The 18037-nt window shown below is 35.6% G+C and overlaps 1 protein-coding gene across 1 annotated transcript in view; it reads right to left on the bottom strand.

The window, feature by feature from the left end:
- The window catches only part of SPAG16 (sperm associated antigen 16), a 415031-nt gene that overhangs the window by 375904 nt on the left and 21090 nt on the right, over positions 1-18037 (bottom strand). The window contains 4 exon segments of the mRNA XM_059820586.1: positions 8427-8575; positions 14082-14151; positions 15552-15669; positions 17062-17169. Of these exon segments, the coding sequence (XP_059676569.1) occupies positions 8427-8575; positions 14082-14151; positions 15552-15669; positions 17062-17169 (445 nt within the window).

Below are 18037 nucleotides of genomic sequence, written 5' to 3'. Positions count from 1 at the left end.
TGAGGAGATTATAAACTTTCGGTACTCTGTCAGACCTTAGTCTCCCTTGCTGACAGAGGTTTCACTTTGGTTATCACATGTAAGAGAAGGTAAGATCAACAAATCCATGATTGTACAACAACTAGTTTTAATCATGATCAAACCTGTCAGGTCTAGATTTGAACTGGAAATCCAATTATGAGAAGTCCTGTGACCCATTAACATTATCTTCATAGTATGTGACACTCCAATGAAAAATAATTGAGTTTTCTGGAGGAAATAGTCTGATTATTAATTCATAAACTGTCTGGAATACAGCCTTCGCATTTTATTTCATTTCATTGTATTCAGACAAAAACAACTAAGACTTTACTTTCTACTCCCAGAAGTCTTGGAATATACAAGACAAAAAACCCAGAACACAATGAGCAGTGCCTGTTCCTGCCAGAGTACTTCTGTATGTTAGAAAGATTCGTTACCATGAAAACTAAATGCTAATGTTGAATTTAATTTTCCTTAAAGTGATGTTTACATATGCAAAGGCTTTGTTTAGATACTGGAAAAGAAGACTGAAACACCAAAATCTGTAATTTAGTACAGAATAGTTAATTTAAAATATAAATACCACAGTTAGTGAGCACCTGAGCTGTTCCTTCCAGATTTTAGGGGTCTGAGTGCTTATTTCAATCACATTTCAGTAACTTGAAAGGGATCCAGTTTTATGCATGAGTAAGTTAAGCTGAACTACATTAAAATGGAAAAACAAAAAACAATTAGTATTGTTAACTTTGGCCTCATTCAATCTACTTTTTTTTGTAAGTATATCATGCAGTAGTCCACATATTGCCCTTCCTTTTAACCACATCCCTGAACACCAGTGTAAGTTAACTGCTGAATATTATATTGCAAATGTTTCTTCTGGAAGAATATTTCTTTAAAAATATAGCGGTGATTATTCCCCCAGTTCAAACACATTTACAATTCTGAACAATTTGACTTGCAATTTGATATTAATTACAATTAACTAATTAACATTTTGTATGTATTTTATCGATACCCAAAAATACCAAACCAAATCATTGCTTTGTTGTATTGGAAACTAAAACTATGTATATACAGGGTTCCAAAATTATTGCATAACTCTTCCCACCTCTTGCATTATAGAAGTTTTATTATGAAACTGACCTTAAATAGCAGAAGAATTGTAACTGGAATCAGACTTCTGTGGAATTTAGTTTTTTCCCCTCACACAAAAAAAATCCCTTCTTAAAAACAATCAACATTTTTCAAGTGTAATGGACTTTGCATCAACCACATCGTAACCAAGGTACCCAAGCAAGGGTGCACTGCTATATGTCTTGTGCAGTGCATTCTAATGATACTTAGTGATTTCTCTTTCCTTTAAAAGAATAGACACTTTGTCAAAAGCTAAACATTCAAAAGAGCATTACAATTGCACAGTTACAGAGAAAAGTTGTACTGGCAGAATCCCATTTGGCGGTATTTCACCTGAGCATGTTTCAAAAAAATGTGCTGTAAGCACTGTGTACATTTGTTAGTGAAGGAACAAGCACAACGGAACAATTCTCCTCCTTGACCCCTCCAAAATTCCCAAACGATTTCCAAGAGGAATTTTAAGGTCTTGACACTTCAATTGAAGGGAAAACAAAGCAGTATTCCAGAGGTAATGAAATTACTCAATGATGGTCTCAAAGGCCAAACAATGCTGACATCACTGATAGTTGTACACGCATCATTCCGCCACTTGCTGCATGCGCTTGGTATGGAGGCTCTTGTTCTGTTGTCAAGTTCCCTCTTAAATTGTGCAAAGCCAAATACTATCATAAAGCCCAAAGTGAATGAGGGAAAGCATTGCAGGAACTCCTCTGGGATAAAGGAAACCCTTTTGCACAACACAATTCCCAACTTTCCCCATTTGACAGGGCTGTCTGTCCTGAGGAAGACAGCAATGGCAACAGCTATCAATTAAAATAAAGAAAAGTCTTTGTATTTTTTATATTTATATTAATTCCTTACATATTTTACATTTTCTCAGCAACATTCATAGTTTTTCTCCTAAATTAAATATAATTTCAGTAGGTCCCTTTTCCAGGAAATCAAAGCATTTGCCTATAAAAAATTAGCAATTTTACTATCAGCAGTTTTTGCAAATGATTATAGCAAGAGTGAGATTCACAGTCTCACAGAAGACAGGCTATTATTCTAAAATCTGTCACTATTTACACTCAGCTACAGAAAGAAGTATATGAATATGCAAAGCATATCTACAATTAGAATGATTACAATTAGGATCAAATGCATCTTTCCAACATTCTTCTGTATTTGTTTTCCATCTCGGGGGCCTGTTATTTTATTATTCTTAGCAGCATCTAATGACTCCAAATAAGCAATGTTCTTTAACACACAGAAACCCTTTGGATGCCCTGCAAGGTAATTTTATCAAGGACTAATGGCTTCAAATATCAAACATTCTTTCTAGAAACACACTGCTTTGGGTGTCTTGATTTAAACAAAGCCACAAGGATGGATGGAAAATTATATCTATGTTGTCTTTTATAAATTTTTCTTACAGATGTATGAATATTTTTTGTATTTTTTTGTAGCTAACATTCTTTTTTCTTATTTTCTCTACGTAGGTCTGTCATTTAAAAACACATGTTTAGGCAAAGCCTAAACCTAAAGCCATCATCACATCATCTATTACATACAGAATATCACACACAAACTAAAACAAAAGCATGGATTTAGTCTAAAAAGAAGTTTTTTCTTTTTACCATTTTTAAGTCTATATTAATTCTTAAAAAAATAAAGTATTGCCTATCAAAATATGCAATTCTTTTAAATTAATTTCCATCAAAAGCAACTAAAGAACACCTTTCAGCTTACATCAAGGTAATCTTAGATCATATTCTTGACATTTGAGTAACAGAACATTAATTCCTTAAGTAGAAGTAAAGAAGCATCATATTCTAAAGATACATATTCTTTGCTGCTTAATACCCACTACCACTGCAATAATGCCACTGTGTATCCAATGACAGTCCCACTGGACAAGAGCTGTGCATGCTGTACTTGTTTCTAGAGCTACAGTCATGCTCATCAGCTCACAAATACACATTTGCTGGCTGGCATATCTTCTGAATGCTTTCCCACCTGCAGGCACTAACATCAGTCTTTCCCCTTTCCCCAGCCATCAAGTCTAATGGGACTTATGAAAACTTACTTTGATATTGCTATTCTTTAATGGAAAATTAGAAGAGGCCTGCTATTTTAGGGCAAGGCAGAAAGTTTCTTCCCTTAAGTACAATTTTTTTGGGGAAAATCAAACTAATAGTGACAGCTAAACAGATCCTCTTGCTGGTCAATCAGTACATCCCCTTTCCCAAGGGGACACTGCACCTATGTTATTCCTCAGAAAAATCTTGTCTATCCTATTCCAGTAACACAAACTCCGTAGGCAATCTAGTCCAGTGCTTCACTATATTTACTACCATAAATTTTATTTAATATGTAATCTGAATCTTTCTTACTGGATTTCTACTTTATTACTTCTTGTTCTAACATGTTGTTTTGGTGGGGTTGTTTTTTTGAACAGAATTCTTTCAGATTTTAAGGATGTATCCTGTCTCCCCTTAGTGTTCTTTTCTGTGGACTATGCAATTTCACTTCTTTAACCTTTTCTTTGACAGTTATGTTTCACAGCCTTCTAATCATTCTTATCTCTCTATTGTAGATGCTCCACTTGTCTCCTGAAGATCTGTAATGAAACTGAACACAATACTGCAGCCAAAGCTACATGCCAAGTGAACAAAGCAAGAGGAATATTCCACATCCCCCAAATAATATTCGTGGTTTACACTGCAGTACGGGATTCAGCTATTCTGCAGTATCCTGTCATTGTTGACTCATGCTAAGCTTGATTTATACAACAAACCCTAGAACCTATTCTAAGTAAAAGCTATTTGATCAACTGTTTCTTATCTTCTTGTTCTGTATTTGTACATCTGTCATTTCTTACATCGCATGTTATTTCTTTAGATCAATTCTCCAATAGGTCAAGTTTTGAATTGTACTCCTGTCCTCAATTACACTTGCAGTTTCACCCCCACCAAACCCAATTCACTTGGTCTGCAAGTTTAGTCAGTGTATTTTCTGTTCCACTTTCCAGATCATTAGTGAAAACATATCCCAGCAAAAGCCTATTCAATATATTTACATGTTTCCAATCTCTTTTCCATTAATTTAGGAACGTTTCTGTCAGGCCAGATTTCCACAGCTGATAAGAATGATCTGTGAGACAGTATCCAAAGCCTTATTAAAAACATAAAGCTCCCATATCTTAAGAATAAGATAAAGTTACAACATTTACTGCTCCTCTTCTATACACGAGACCTGTTATCCTGTTATGGATGCAATCTAGACTGGACTGAAACATTTTTTTCCTTGCAAATCCATTTTCATGGTTACTTCTTTTCCGGATTTCTTCTAGATGTTCAGTAAAATTTCATTTATTTATTACAAATGTCTTTGGGAATTCGAATTGTAGTGTCTAGTCTGTAATTTCTTAGCTTTTACTTTTCATCTCATTTGAAATACAGACATTTTAGATGTAAGACTGTGGTCTTACACCTTTGTAACTGGTATTAGTTTTCTTAGCTATCTCTCTGGAGTTTTACTATACCAGCGAAGGACTGTAGAATTAAGTATTCCCAGTATTAGCTGTCCATCATCTCTCTACTGAATATCAAATCAGTGCTTTTTTAGTAACCTTACTACAAACACAAAATGATTGCCTATTTCATTTACGACCCTTCCTAACTACTCTGGGACCTCATCTTTCCAATTCTGTCCCAATATGCCTGTGCTAATTTATATTCAAGCTCAATGATCTGATTAAGTAATAATTTAGTTTTAGCTTCCCTTCTGTTTGAGAGCACAGAACCAGTAGTTCTTCTAAATTTTGTATGCTTTCTTCCATAGAACTGAGGAGAAACTTGGGTTTTAAGCATGTATGCATGTGATATTTCAACCCAAAGTCCTATTAATTACAAAAGCTATTATGTTTGTATGATCATTGGCTTTTACTTCTGTTTTTTTTTTTTAATATATCGTTGGCCATAATATCAATATCTGTTCCACAGAAACAGATAATACCTCAATCCCAGAAGTGTCCAATGCACCTTTTGATAAAGTTTTACATGAAATAAAACTTCAGGAATGTAATACATGGAAATAGAATTTACCAAACATAAAGAAGCTGCAATTGCCCTGCTAGTAACTATAAAAGCAATCAAACATAGAATGTACTCTGTGAGGAATCTAAGAGAATAAAAATATAAAAATAGGAAAAGCATATTTCAACAGGATAATGGAAATCACATTATCAAAGGTTCTCTACAAATTTAATGACCTGTGAGTGCATTTTAATTAATTTAAATGCTTAAAGCAGGACTCTATGCACATTCTTAATCTAAGAATATTTATGCTATTGATACTGGCTTATTAAGGGCTAGATAAGTAAACAGTTTAGCCTAATTGCCTGTTACTGTACAATTTCATTCAGTCTTGTAACAAAGATTTTAAAATCAGGAGAATACATTCTCCTTCAGAAAGATTTCGGTTGCTTTTTCACTGTTTCAGTGATAAACTTCATATCAAAGGAACCTTAGGTTTTAAATTACATGTCAGCTTTTACAGGATATTACAATGACACAATATATGTCTGTCCTTGAAGTAAATGTTCTAGCTCAGCTATGAGTCATATTTGCATCTACTTAAAAGTAAGCACAGGCATTTGTTAGATCACTATTTAGCTACAAGACACAGAAAAGATTTTAAATCATTTTCATTACCCTAGTTCACTCCTATGTAACACTACAGTTAATATAAACACTTATAATTTTGTCTCAAGGATGCAATTTCATGACAACATATTTGCTTTTTAGTGAACATGATATAATCCAAATACCTAAATTTTAAAATTGGATAAGCTGTTCACTTTGAACTTTTGTAAGCTTTAAATGGTCACTTACATTTACTGATAAGAGCTAAACAATATTTGACAGTGAATTTTACCTAGATTTCCCATACTTTGTTTTCTTTCTCTCTATTTTGTCATAAATGCACTGTTTGAATAAATGATTTTTAATTGCCTTTATTTCTTCTATATATTCCTGACCTGAACTCCATGGTACTGACCAATTTATGCTCTGACTCTTTCTTTGTGGTATAAAGAGAACTTAAATGAAGTGTAGTCTTAATCTGAATACGTGTAAGTCAATTTTATCCCTCCCCCCAAACATTTAAAGTGTTATTTTCATTATTGTAAATGAGAACAAGACTATTATTTATGGTACACTCTTCAAAACAGACATTGCCATGTTGAATCATTCTAAGAAAGAACAGAAGTCACATAAGACACGACAGAATTTAAAAGATCTTTTCATATAGGTCAAAGGAAAGGAGGCACCACAGAGAAGTTTGATTCCAAATATCACATAAAATTATATAAGGAAGGCAAGGCACTCATTTATACCTAATCCTTTTGACTGGAACAAATACTCAGACAACTAAACTGTTGAGTGAGAACACACTGTTTAAAAAAAATAACTTAGATTTGAACTGTAGTTCAATAAATGTGCACTACAGGACAGAGTTCTGTGAGCATCTTTGTTTTAAAAACAATTCTAACTCACCCCTTTGCCCTCTACACACTCATCATTCCCTCTGCTGTTTATTTCTAATAGCCTAAAAAATAAGACAATTCACATGCAGTATCTAAGCTAGTATCCTTTGTTAGGGGAAATGAAATATTTAGAAATAATAGATCCAGGAAATTTGAACTGAAAAAAGATATACTGTTCCACTGTTGGAAAAGTTAGTCTCACACCTAAAGTTTTAGGTTATGGCTTATGCATGGTAAAATCTAGTACATTCAAACATGCCCGTATTTTCTGATGTCTTATTTCTGGAGCTAGTCCAGTTTTCTAATCCATTGATTAAATAAAGACATCAGGGCCTCTGGTAGGACTCATTTGGGAAACATAAGATGTGCAGAAACACAGATGCTTGCCAGAACCAGTCAACTAACAGTGCTCATGAATTTCAAAGAAAAAGAGCAAGCCAGACAGGCATACTACCTGTGTAGAGTTTATATATTCTGGGGGTGAAACATAAATCCACTAAAGTTTACTATAAAAATCCTGATGACTTCAGTAGAAACAGGAACAAAAAATAAAATTACATAAGCCAAGAAATACTCATCTGTTCACAAGTCAAAATGAAAAGAACAGATACCTGTAAGAGTCTAAGATGGAAGTTTCTAACCACTGAATGAAGAACAGGGAAAGTGGAGATGGACTGACTGCCAGGTGCCTCAGTAGTACTCAGATACTAATAGGCGGGGAGACAGTACAGAGATTTCCAATATGTGGCGAGAAGTGTTTCAGAAAGCAACAGAATATTTTTTTTTTTTTTTTGGAGGTTCAGGAGAATGATGGGATGAAAACAGAAATAAAACGGTATGTTTGTCAGAGGAGAGGTGCACTGCCAGTGTCAGACAGAAGAAATGCCCTTGCAAAACCAGATAGAAACAAAAAAATAAACCACCATGGATGTATTCTTGTGGAGACAAGGAAAGGAAAGACTGAAGCTGATTCTGACTACATCAACAGAAACTAAAGCTTCTCAAAGAACACAGTTTAAACTCTAACTGTTGTTCTCAAATAAAAATAGACCAGTGTAACAGTTTTAAGAGCTTAAGAAATTTTAGATATTAGAGTGTTTATCTTGATTTGGAAAAATAAAAAGCGCTGTTATATAGTCCCAAAATGCAACCTCAATAAACCAAGTAAAATAAACTAAGAAAACAAATTTCTTTCAACAATAAAACATTCAATCAGGAATCAATTTTGATTCTGCACAACTTCCAAACTGAAACAACAACACACCTTTGGTATACTCAAGTTTAGAAGCTTTCATCATCTATTAAGAAATCACCAATTTATTGCCCTTAGTCTCCCAGATGTTATACTTTTTAGACCCAGCTGAAACAGACAGGTTGAAATGCTTGAAAAGTTTGCAAGCACTACAGAACGGGTCAGGATTTCTCCAGTTACAAAATAAACTTAACAGAGCAACAAGCATTTATAACCAGTGGCCTTCCTCTGCAGGGTCATAACATCAGTCTCTCAAAAAGTAGTTTGCTAGCTTCAACTCAAAGTTCCTATTAGTCCCTGAAAAATTAGTTGCAACAGAAACTCATTAAAAATAAAAAAACCTGTTACCTACCTGTCCTAGGTAGCATTTGTCACTACACAACAGCCTTCTTTCAGTCATGTTAGACAAGTGTTTTTCAGCACAGCTTAGCAGAAGTTTAAAGTATACTTTGGATTAGATACTGAGCAACTGCAAAGAATGGTGCATACCTTTGGATATCTCTTGCCTATCTTCTCTACATCTTTGACTGGATCATAGGAAGAACTTTCAGCATCAAGGATTTTTTGCTGCCTGGCTTCCCGAAGAGCTTTCTGGGTGGGACCTTCCAACCCTTTCTTCCTTTGACATTCGTGGCCTGCTATAAAATAAAACCAACAAAAATATAATCAGAATGCATTTTTTACCTACTTTTCTGGAAGAGATCTCTCTACTTTACTTAATATTAGCTAGACATGTGAAATTCTAAAAGAAACACCACTTTAAACAAAAAGATATTTTCAGGTTACTGTGCCATCCATATAAAGTATTCCAAGACTACATTAACTCTGCTCCACAAATTATTTTGGTGTGATCTATTTCAGCTTACCTAACGGTACCCTAGATTTTGCCCCCAAAATACAGCAATGATTTTGAATCTTGCAGTACAGGAGAGTCACAATAAAATGGATGCAATTCTTCTTCTCCCTCAGAGCCAGAAGAAACATCATCTCACTGCATCCTACCCAATCCATCTACCACCAATGCATTATTCTGATTTACAGTCTCCGTTACCTTTTGCTTCCCTGCTCTTTCTCCCAACCCACCTTTCAAACAAGGAATTACTTATGAATAGGTAACTCAAAGAAATCCTAAGCAGGTAGTATAGCTGTAGATCATCAGAGTAGGCTGAAAGGAATGTGGGCCACAGTATAGCACATGTGGACTATTGTACAATGCATTTGCCATGATCTGGCAGAAAGGATACTATTCTGACAGTCTTCGCATTGGCAGCTCACACATCTGAATACAGTCCCTTGTGATACCCGTATCTTGTTGCAATGCTCCATTCATGGGTCTACAGGAAGAATGGAATACTGAATTCCAATAGGATTTGGGCACTTACATCCCTCTAGTTCTTTGAAAAATATCTCAGATTGAAAAACACATTATACAACTAAAATCCAGACTGAAACAAATGTACTTTACACTATGCATTTCTAAATGCTTCCTCTTGTAAAATAGTTTTAAGACCTTGACACCAAAATGCAAACTTTCTGACTTACTAAAGGGGAAAAACCCACCCTTTCCATTCTCGAGGCAAAAAAACCCAGATCAAGCAAACACAAAACTTTCCTATGTTCCCAATCTGAGTAAAAACAGAAACTGATAAAAAGAATCTGATTTAAAAGATAAAGCTGTGTCACAGATATCCTGCATAATAACCTTCTCCGAGGAACGATACACTGCAAAATTGGTTTATATGTCAAACACTTTCTACTCACTCAGTAACTTCTACACACCAGCATGTGGTTCATGGAGCATTTGGTTTGTTGATGCTTTTGAAATACACATACTTATAAACCAACAGAGTTATGACAGCTGAAGAGCTTAAAAAGTCAGTAACCATTAAAAAAAAAAGAGAGAAAATTCTAAATAACTGTTGTGATTGCACTAAGAGGTCAACAGCTTGTGTTTACACGTTTTCTATTCTGATTGCATTGTAGATGGAATGTGGACAACCAGGTTTAAGTACTTTAACTGGACAATGAGGTTTAAGTACTTTAACTGGTGCATTTTAAATTTCTTTTTGCATGACCTTCTAACAGCAATTACATCAGATCAAGGAAAGGAAAAGCACAGTTAACAGGCTTCGCAATGAGTTAATTCAACCATGAGTAAAGAAACTCATTGAGTTCAACTTTGGACTATAATTGGGTAATAAATAAGCAGCTGTTGTTTTTAGAAAATACAAGAAATGTACTGAGCAAGTAACAGTTTTATAACATGTTTTTAGAACCAGCTGTTATAGCAGCATTCACTTAGGTTTATAAGCAAGCCACAATCAACGTTGCCTAATTCCTTCAGGCAAAAGTAGTTTATTTTCAGAGCACCACTTAACGCTGTGTCTTGATCCATAAGTAAGGGTGCAAGTGCTCTGTTAATATACACCAATAACCCAAATAAAAAACTCAGTTCTTTCTCGTCGATAATTAGACCCCTCTATGTATGATCTTGCTACCACATCAGGGAGGACCAGATTTAAAACAAAAACAAAACCAGTTTTTAATGCAAATCTTGCACAAAACATCAAAACCTTTTTAAAAATAATCTGAACTCAAAATACAACTTTTCTTTCAGAGCTGGCTTCTGAGTGAGCATAGCAGGGACAGAGAAACAGTCTACAAGGTGACTGAGTCCTAATGCTAATAACTGTTAACTAGTTCCTCTCCAACTATTAAGTGTCCTTCATATCAAGTTTAAACAGGCAAGGTAAGTACATAGGAAATGAAAACTTAAACTTCTAATAATTTTTATGACACCTAAAGAAAACTTTCTCTTGAAGGATTTGTGTACAAAGCACTGTTTGCAAAGCTAAGCAGCAGGCTGGCAGTGGGACAGCAAAAACCCTACTAAATAAATTACTTGCTCTGCATTGTGGATGCTATCTCCTCTTCAGTTGTTTTAAATGCATCAGCCTGAAAGCTGCTACATCAAATGCCTAAGTCCAGAATAGCTGTCCTAAAATTACCACTAGCTACTGTTTATTTTTTTTTCTACCTAGCACCAGATACAAATTTACAATGCAAACTCATTGTGAATACTATGAAGCTTCCTTTTGTTCTTCATTATGCACTATATGACTCACTCAAAAAACCCAAACAAAAAACAAACCCACAATGGATTGGATGTGCAGGACCTCATTGCTGCTATTCAAAACGTCGAACAATACAGCAAACCCAAAACTAAAAGCCACTCTCAGTGTCCTCTAGCCAAAGCCAGCATTCCAGGTGTTCTGCAGTCAAGTCAGCTTGTGGGACAGCAGCAGCATCAGGAGCAGTGACAGGCAATCTCCTGCTGCCAGGCAGAGCCATCCTCCTTCCTTCATGCTCTGCACTGCAGTGAAAGCAGACAGCTGGCCAGAAAAGGCATCTTACCTTGGCAAAGGATAACTTGCCAATCTGAATTTTCATTATGTTCTAACTAAAATGTACTAACGTACTAATGCATAAAAGTCAGCCCTGAAGAGACGGCAACTGAAAAAATGCAGCTGTAGGTCTCCTTACAGCAGAGATTTGCAAGTCCAACAGCACTGGTTCCTTCCAAACCAAGAACTTAAATTTAAGAGAAGAATGCAGCAAACATTTCTCCAGTATCTATGCACTGCTTGCTTCTCAAGGTTGCATTGATACTGTCTCAGGAATAAGAATTCAAGAGGCAGCAGAACATGGCCATCTTTCAAGAGGCAGCAGAAAGTATCTAAATAAGACAGTATCACCCACTGAGACATGAGTATGACCTACAGAGGGCAATAAAAATTATGTAGCATTAGAGGACAAAGCACGGGAAAGAAATGAACTGAAATATTGCTTAATTTATGATACACAGGGTATGAAGCAAATTATGGGTTGTAACAAGCATGTGGGTGGCTGATGAGCTTAATAATTTGTGTTAGAGACTAAGTGATTTTTTTTTTTTAATATTATTATTTATTAAGTGCTCCCCTGCTTGTCACTTTTTGGTATTATAAATTGCTCTCAAGACTTTTGGAGAATAAACAAGTACTATGAACAGCCGGAAAGTGGTTTTTAGAATCGCTCAAATAATAAATGAAAGTATGTGAAATACGACAGAGAGACAGATGGGGCATCTACACTGTAAAACACTAGCATGGAGGAAGAACCCACATTATATATCCTCAAGCCAGAGTATAATGAGAAGTTGAATGCTCTGTGCCCTAAACTAACATAAAATAAAAAGCCTGTTCTCTACCTCCCTATCTGAAGTGGGATGAAAATGAGCACTGTGTTCTTTAGGGGGGCAGAAGTTTGTACTTTTAGTTGCAACAAGATTTAAGGACTACAGCAGAGCATATCCAGTACATACAGGTATTTGGGGGGGCTGAAATGTGCCTTGCTGAGGAGTATGATACTAATTCATACAAAAAAGGCATCAGAATCCAAAACCAGAAAGATACTGTGAACACTGAAGAAGCTTACTGCCAGGACTCCAGTAATCCACTGTATTAACGCATCTGAAGTCTGTATTTACAGAAGTTTAGTAGCTATTTGCTTGTATACAGAATTAAAATCATAGCTTAGTTTATACTGGGTAAGACTACAGAACCCTGCCAGGTTCTTCCAGAAATGAAAGCAGCTATGTTCTTAATTAAACAGTAGTTTAGAAAAAGAGTAGGGTGTGCTCCAACGAACTCCTCAGCTATGTAAGCCTCCCACTGCTGCATGTAAACCAAGACCTAAGCTAGGATGAGGGACATCTTTCAGATAATTAGATCTCAGGCCAGTGCTTGTAGCAATTCATGACAATTTAGGAGACCAATTGCTTCAATCTACATTAGATAGAATTTGAAGGAAAAAATTAAACCGAATGTGCTATGGTCGTAATAGACAGGCAGTAGCAAAGATCTGGACAGTAGCTGAAATGTCTGCATTAATAGTAAACAAACCATCTAAATAGTTAAGGAAATCCTTGCTATCCTCTTCACTTAATACAAATCCAAAAAGAAACCAAAAATTTTGTGGCTACTATTCTTCTTCTCAGCCTTGTCTTTTCTACAGGAATTTTATACAAGTATAAGTAACTCCATGAACATGGGAACTAATGAAGCTTGATTGTCAAAGGCTGGGGTAACTCAGTGGCTTTTTACCTGTGGTATATTGCCAGTGAAAAAGGAAGTTTAGCCCTTTAACACACTGGAAAAAAACACAAAAGAAACACATATAAAAAAATGTCCTAGTGCAACAAATGCTTCACCGGGAAGTTGTATAGTATTTGATACCTGGTCACCTATGTGGCTGAGAAATTTGGGGTTCTCTAATGTCAAATAAACTGCAACCTCTGACTGGAGTTCTGCTCATGACTAAGGCAGGTGCGACATCCCCTTCTCATGGGAATACTCTGTTGTCAAAGAAGGTAGAGCTCACTGTTTCCCTTTCTCATCATCTCATCTATTTTCAAGAGTCTTTCAGAAACCTGGTTTATTTGAGACCTACCTCAGTGTCAACCATAGCTGAAATTGGAAAATAGGTTCAAAATTATTAGTGGGAGAGATACTCACAAAGAATGTGACAGCATGGGCTTCATTTACTTAGGAAACCAAAGGTGCTAGGTTTTTTTCTGATGGAGTTAGAAAAATCATTTAATAATTATGCATTTATTCAAAACACCAGGGAAGTAGTCTAGTACCATACAGATAAAGATATTATTCCAGAAGGCATTATATAACCTTAGCAACCTCCTGTAACGATGAGACATGCTAAAATAAGAGGCTGGATTTCACAACATCAGTATTTTCAAAGTGTTTCCAGATGGCCATGTATACCTTCTTATAGTGAGTTGAAAAAGAACACTCATGTAAAAAAAGTATTAGTGCATAAAATAAAATCAGACACAAAGTAGATTTCTAGGACAAAGTCCTTCCATAGTTACTCACATACTCCATATTGCCATGAGCAGTCTCACTGTCCGTAGTGGATACATTTTAGAATAAATATTCAAATCATAGAATTGCTGCTCTGTCACCAAGACAGCTGATAAAATGTTTATAGTGCAAGTATTTTTGATTTACTGTTACACCAGATTTTGAAATGCATCACAACAACCAAAATTCCATAACCAGTCTGAGCTTGGTGATAGGAATATTTTACCTTTTGTCACAGGAATCTGAATAGCATGTCCAGACTCTAGATTTCGTAATGTGGCTTGCAAACCTGTAACCTAATTTTAAAAAGAGGAGAGAACAAGAGGAGATAATATGAAAAAATTGCTTTTGAACTGCTGTTCACAACACACAGCTTTTATGTCTGCCTATTTAAGAAATAAATTCCATCTATAATTTTTCACTTTTCTGATTATTGCCTCTAAATTATAAACATAACTCCTAATCTGAGATTTTGGAAAGGCCCAGTGAAACAATGCAATAAAATACAAGCCATCCAGAATATCTCAAAATATTTTTACAGCTCTATTAAAACAATGCAGACATACAGAATACTGGGGCTCTTACTGCACCATCAACTTTTAACCACTGCTATCACTGCACTGATCTTTAACTTAATGGCATAATATGATGTACAGCTTTGTCATAAGAAAATGCCACAAAATATGGTATTATGTGTCACAAAAAAAGCCATCACTCCAGAATGCTTCCATTTCGTAACCAGATAGGTTCCTGAAATTTCATAACATTGGAACTGTTCTATGCTTTGTATTCCTGATTCAGCACAACAGTATATGGACAGTAACCTTTCTTTTTCTTTAGGACACTTTCTTTTACTGCATGAAATTTTAAACATATAATCCTCAGTCTTTTAAAAGTAAGCCCTCAGGTGACCTGAGAAAAATTGGAGGCAGAGGAATGGAGGAAACAAGAGATGAGGACTATTAGAAGAGCGTGCAAGCATGGTAAATTCGTTTCATGTTACCCACATATAATTGATGCTACTGCTGAAACACAATGCATTTTGGGAGCTCCTTTTTCTTTTTTTTCCCCTCCTCTTTTTTGAACAAACAACGTATTGGTTAAAACACGCGCAAGATGATTTTCTGTTCTTCATCCATCCTATCTGTGCTTATCGTAGTTCCTACTAAAGGGGCAGAATATCACGTATACCAACCTATACATCAGATAAGATTATAGGAGTAAAATACGCTCTATTATTCCATTTGCAAGACAGAAAAACTGTGTCTGATATCTTAATGTATTTTTTCCTAAACTAGTAGATCATTCCTGGATATAATCAGGAAAAAATAAAATTGTAAAGAGTAATAAAGTAAGTTAAAATAAGAGACTTCTAAAGGCATAGATGGAAGCAGATGCATCTGGAAATATCACACCTCTCCTCGAGTTGTTGACACTGAAAGTATAACGGGGTCTGCACATTGCTGACTCATGCGAAGCTGCGTTGAGCAAGCGCAAACTGAGAACTACTACTTCGTGGCACTAAGTTTCACACAATCTCAGTATTAATATTTCACTAAATAACATGAAACTCACTAATATTCTGCTTCAAACTACTGCATAAGTGAGTTGCTTTAACAGAAATAGCCTATGTATTTACCAAAGTGAAAACCAAAAGCATTCTTTACAGCTTTGCAAGCGGTGTTCATAGTTTTACCTGCCCAACTGCTCTGTCTCTCTCCAAACTAGTTAACATTTTCTGTCTCAGTGTAGTCTGGTATTTTTCAGTCAACTGCTTCAGCACTGGTTCATATGATGCATAATGTGCCTTCAGCCTGTGAACAAGAGGAGGATAAATGATTCCTCAAAGATGAGTTAAATCGGAGATTTATGTCTGTGTAACCTTTTTCCTCCCCATATAAAAGAATAAAAGTGCCAAAAGGTCAACACAGAGGAGACAGCAAAAGTATTAAATGTAACCACCCAACTGGAATACCACAAGGGAAAAACCAAAAGTAAGGAGTCAGATCAATATGAGGTTTCATAGTTTGTTTAGTCATATCTTTTAAAACAACCCCTACAGTTTCGGCCTGTTCTTAATCCTTCATACACATATTGAACATTAATTTTTGTTGATTTCTGTTTTCTTGCAGATGGATGATATTTCATTGGAAGAAAGGGAATTACAGCTATTATCTGACTACCAACTAATATCCTCATCTAGACAAAACAGTTGTAATATGATTACTGTTTTTTTCTTCACTGCACATTACATTTAGAATACCTAACCACTAATTCTTCAGAACAACTAAAAGTTAGATGTATCATCTCAACAGAAACACAGGACACTAAGCTTCAAAAATACTGCCGTTTGCAAAAAGCTGACACACAGAGGGTAATTCAGTGAATAGTGCTCTCTTGCATTAGTACGTATGGATTTCAGGGTTAGAGATGTAGAACATGTAGTTGCTATTACATGCATTTATTGATAACAACACTGGCAAGCCAAATTTCTGTGACTTGTTGGGAGCTGCAGATGTAAGCCACTCCCCAATGTTATTTTAAAACAAGCGCTGGCACGAACACGTGCAAACAAGAGATTCTAAACTCTTTCACCTGGCCCAGTGATCTTCAGATGGACAACACAAAAGTTCTACTCGTGGAGGGAAAGAAGCATAACAGTTAACAGAAAACGTACAGAATTCCAGAATGACAAAATTACAGAATTAAATATTATAAACCAAACTATTATAACTCAGTACCAATGGACTAGTTTGGGCTTATTTGCAACCAAAGCAAATTTCATATAGGAGGTTCATGATGTAAAAGGACAGAATACACCAGCTATGGGAATCATGAATGCAAAGGTTCTGAACTCAGTGTGACACCAGTTATCCTTAAAATGGATAACAGATCTAAACCGAGAAATCACTACATATTTATGGAAAAAGATCTGGGTAAAAGAAAATCTCATTTATATTTTCAACTATTAGAAATACTGTGTAGTTGTTAATGCCACATCACACAATGGAAAATATAAAAAAAATATCATTAGAAATTGTTTAAGAGACATGGCAGAATGGTCAGATGGAACTTCTATTTACCAGAACACCACCTAAATGCAGCTAGCTTTACTTTACCACTTGAAATTCCACAATGTTATCTCATTACCAGGCGACGATGTTATCTTTAATGTTACATGTATGGTAATTAAAATAATTTTTTACCTCTTAATGTCACAAATAAGCCTGTTTTTCTCCTGGATCACTCGCTTGTGATGCATTCGATGGAAGTCACGTTCTTTCTGCATATTTAGGAAAGCCTCTTTTGCTTTGCTACATGTAAACAGAAAATGTAAGAGAGAAGTATTAATCTCCTCTTATTAATTGCTCATCAGGGTATGTTGAATACACACAGAATTAATTTTCAGATATGCACACACCTACTGTATCCAAACTGAAAACTTTTGGTAGTATGTGCTGTGGTGGAGAACACATAATTTTGCGGTCTTTTGGCTGCAGCTGATGTACAAAACCATGGGTACTCTTCACCTTTACCTTTCCTCAGTTCCTTTAGATAGAATCCATAATGATTCTGGCATTATAAATCTCAGACCTCAACCTGACTTTAAGAACGAGGGGTCTTGTGGAAGTACATGTTCAAATTACAGGTGATTAGAAAACAATACTCTTGTTGTGGGTTTCAAATTCTACATGAAAATGTATTGCAATACTGATTTTCTAATATCTACATCGCATCTGGAACCCAGAATAACAGTACATGCTAGAAGGACACACACAGAAGGATAACTGTATCGTTGCCTTGCAAATACATGCATTTAGAGAGCTTCTGGAAAAAAGTGCGCTAGAGAAGTTCTAGCCTCTAATCAATCATGTTTGCAGCCTGTTCCCAAGTGTCCCCTGTATGTGACACCAGGAAGGAAAAGGAATCAATTTCAAAATTAATTGCAAACATACTAAACCTGTCATTCTCTAAGCACATTCTACACACAGCCATGGGACACCCTGAGATACTCCATAAACATAAAAGAAAATACTCTGTATATATTCTGTACATTTTTTCCTTGCCTTTACTGATATGGGTTTGGCAGGAAAGATTAGTAGATTAATTGTTTAATTGCATAGGAAGCTCAAAATTACCTTGCACAGAAATTAGATACTTGCTCTTTGCAGAAATAAAGCT

This window comes from Gavia stellata, chromosome 8 (genome assembly GCF_030936135.1).
Source record: "Gavia stellata isolate bGavSte3 chromosome 8, bGavSte3.hap2, whole genome shotgun sequence".
In the NCBI taxonomy this organism is placed as follows: domain Eukaryota; kingdom Metazoa; phylum Chordata; class Aves; order Gaviiformes; family Gaviidae; genus Gavia; species Gavia stellata.
Note: the sequence above shows the minus strand (reverse complement) of the source record. Positions and strands in the feature narration are given on the sequence as shown.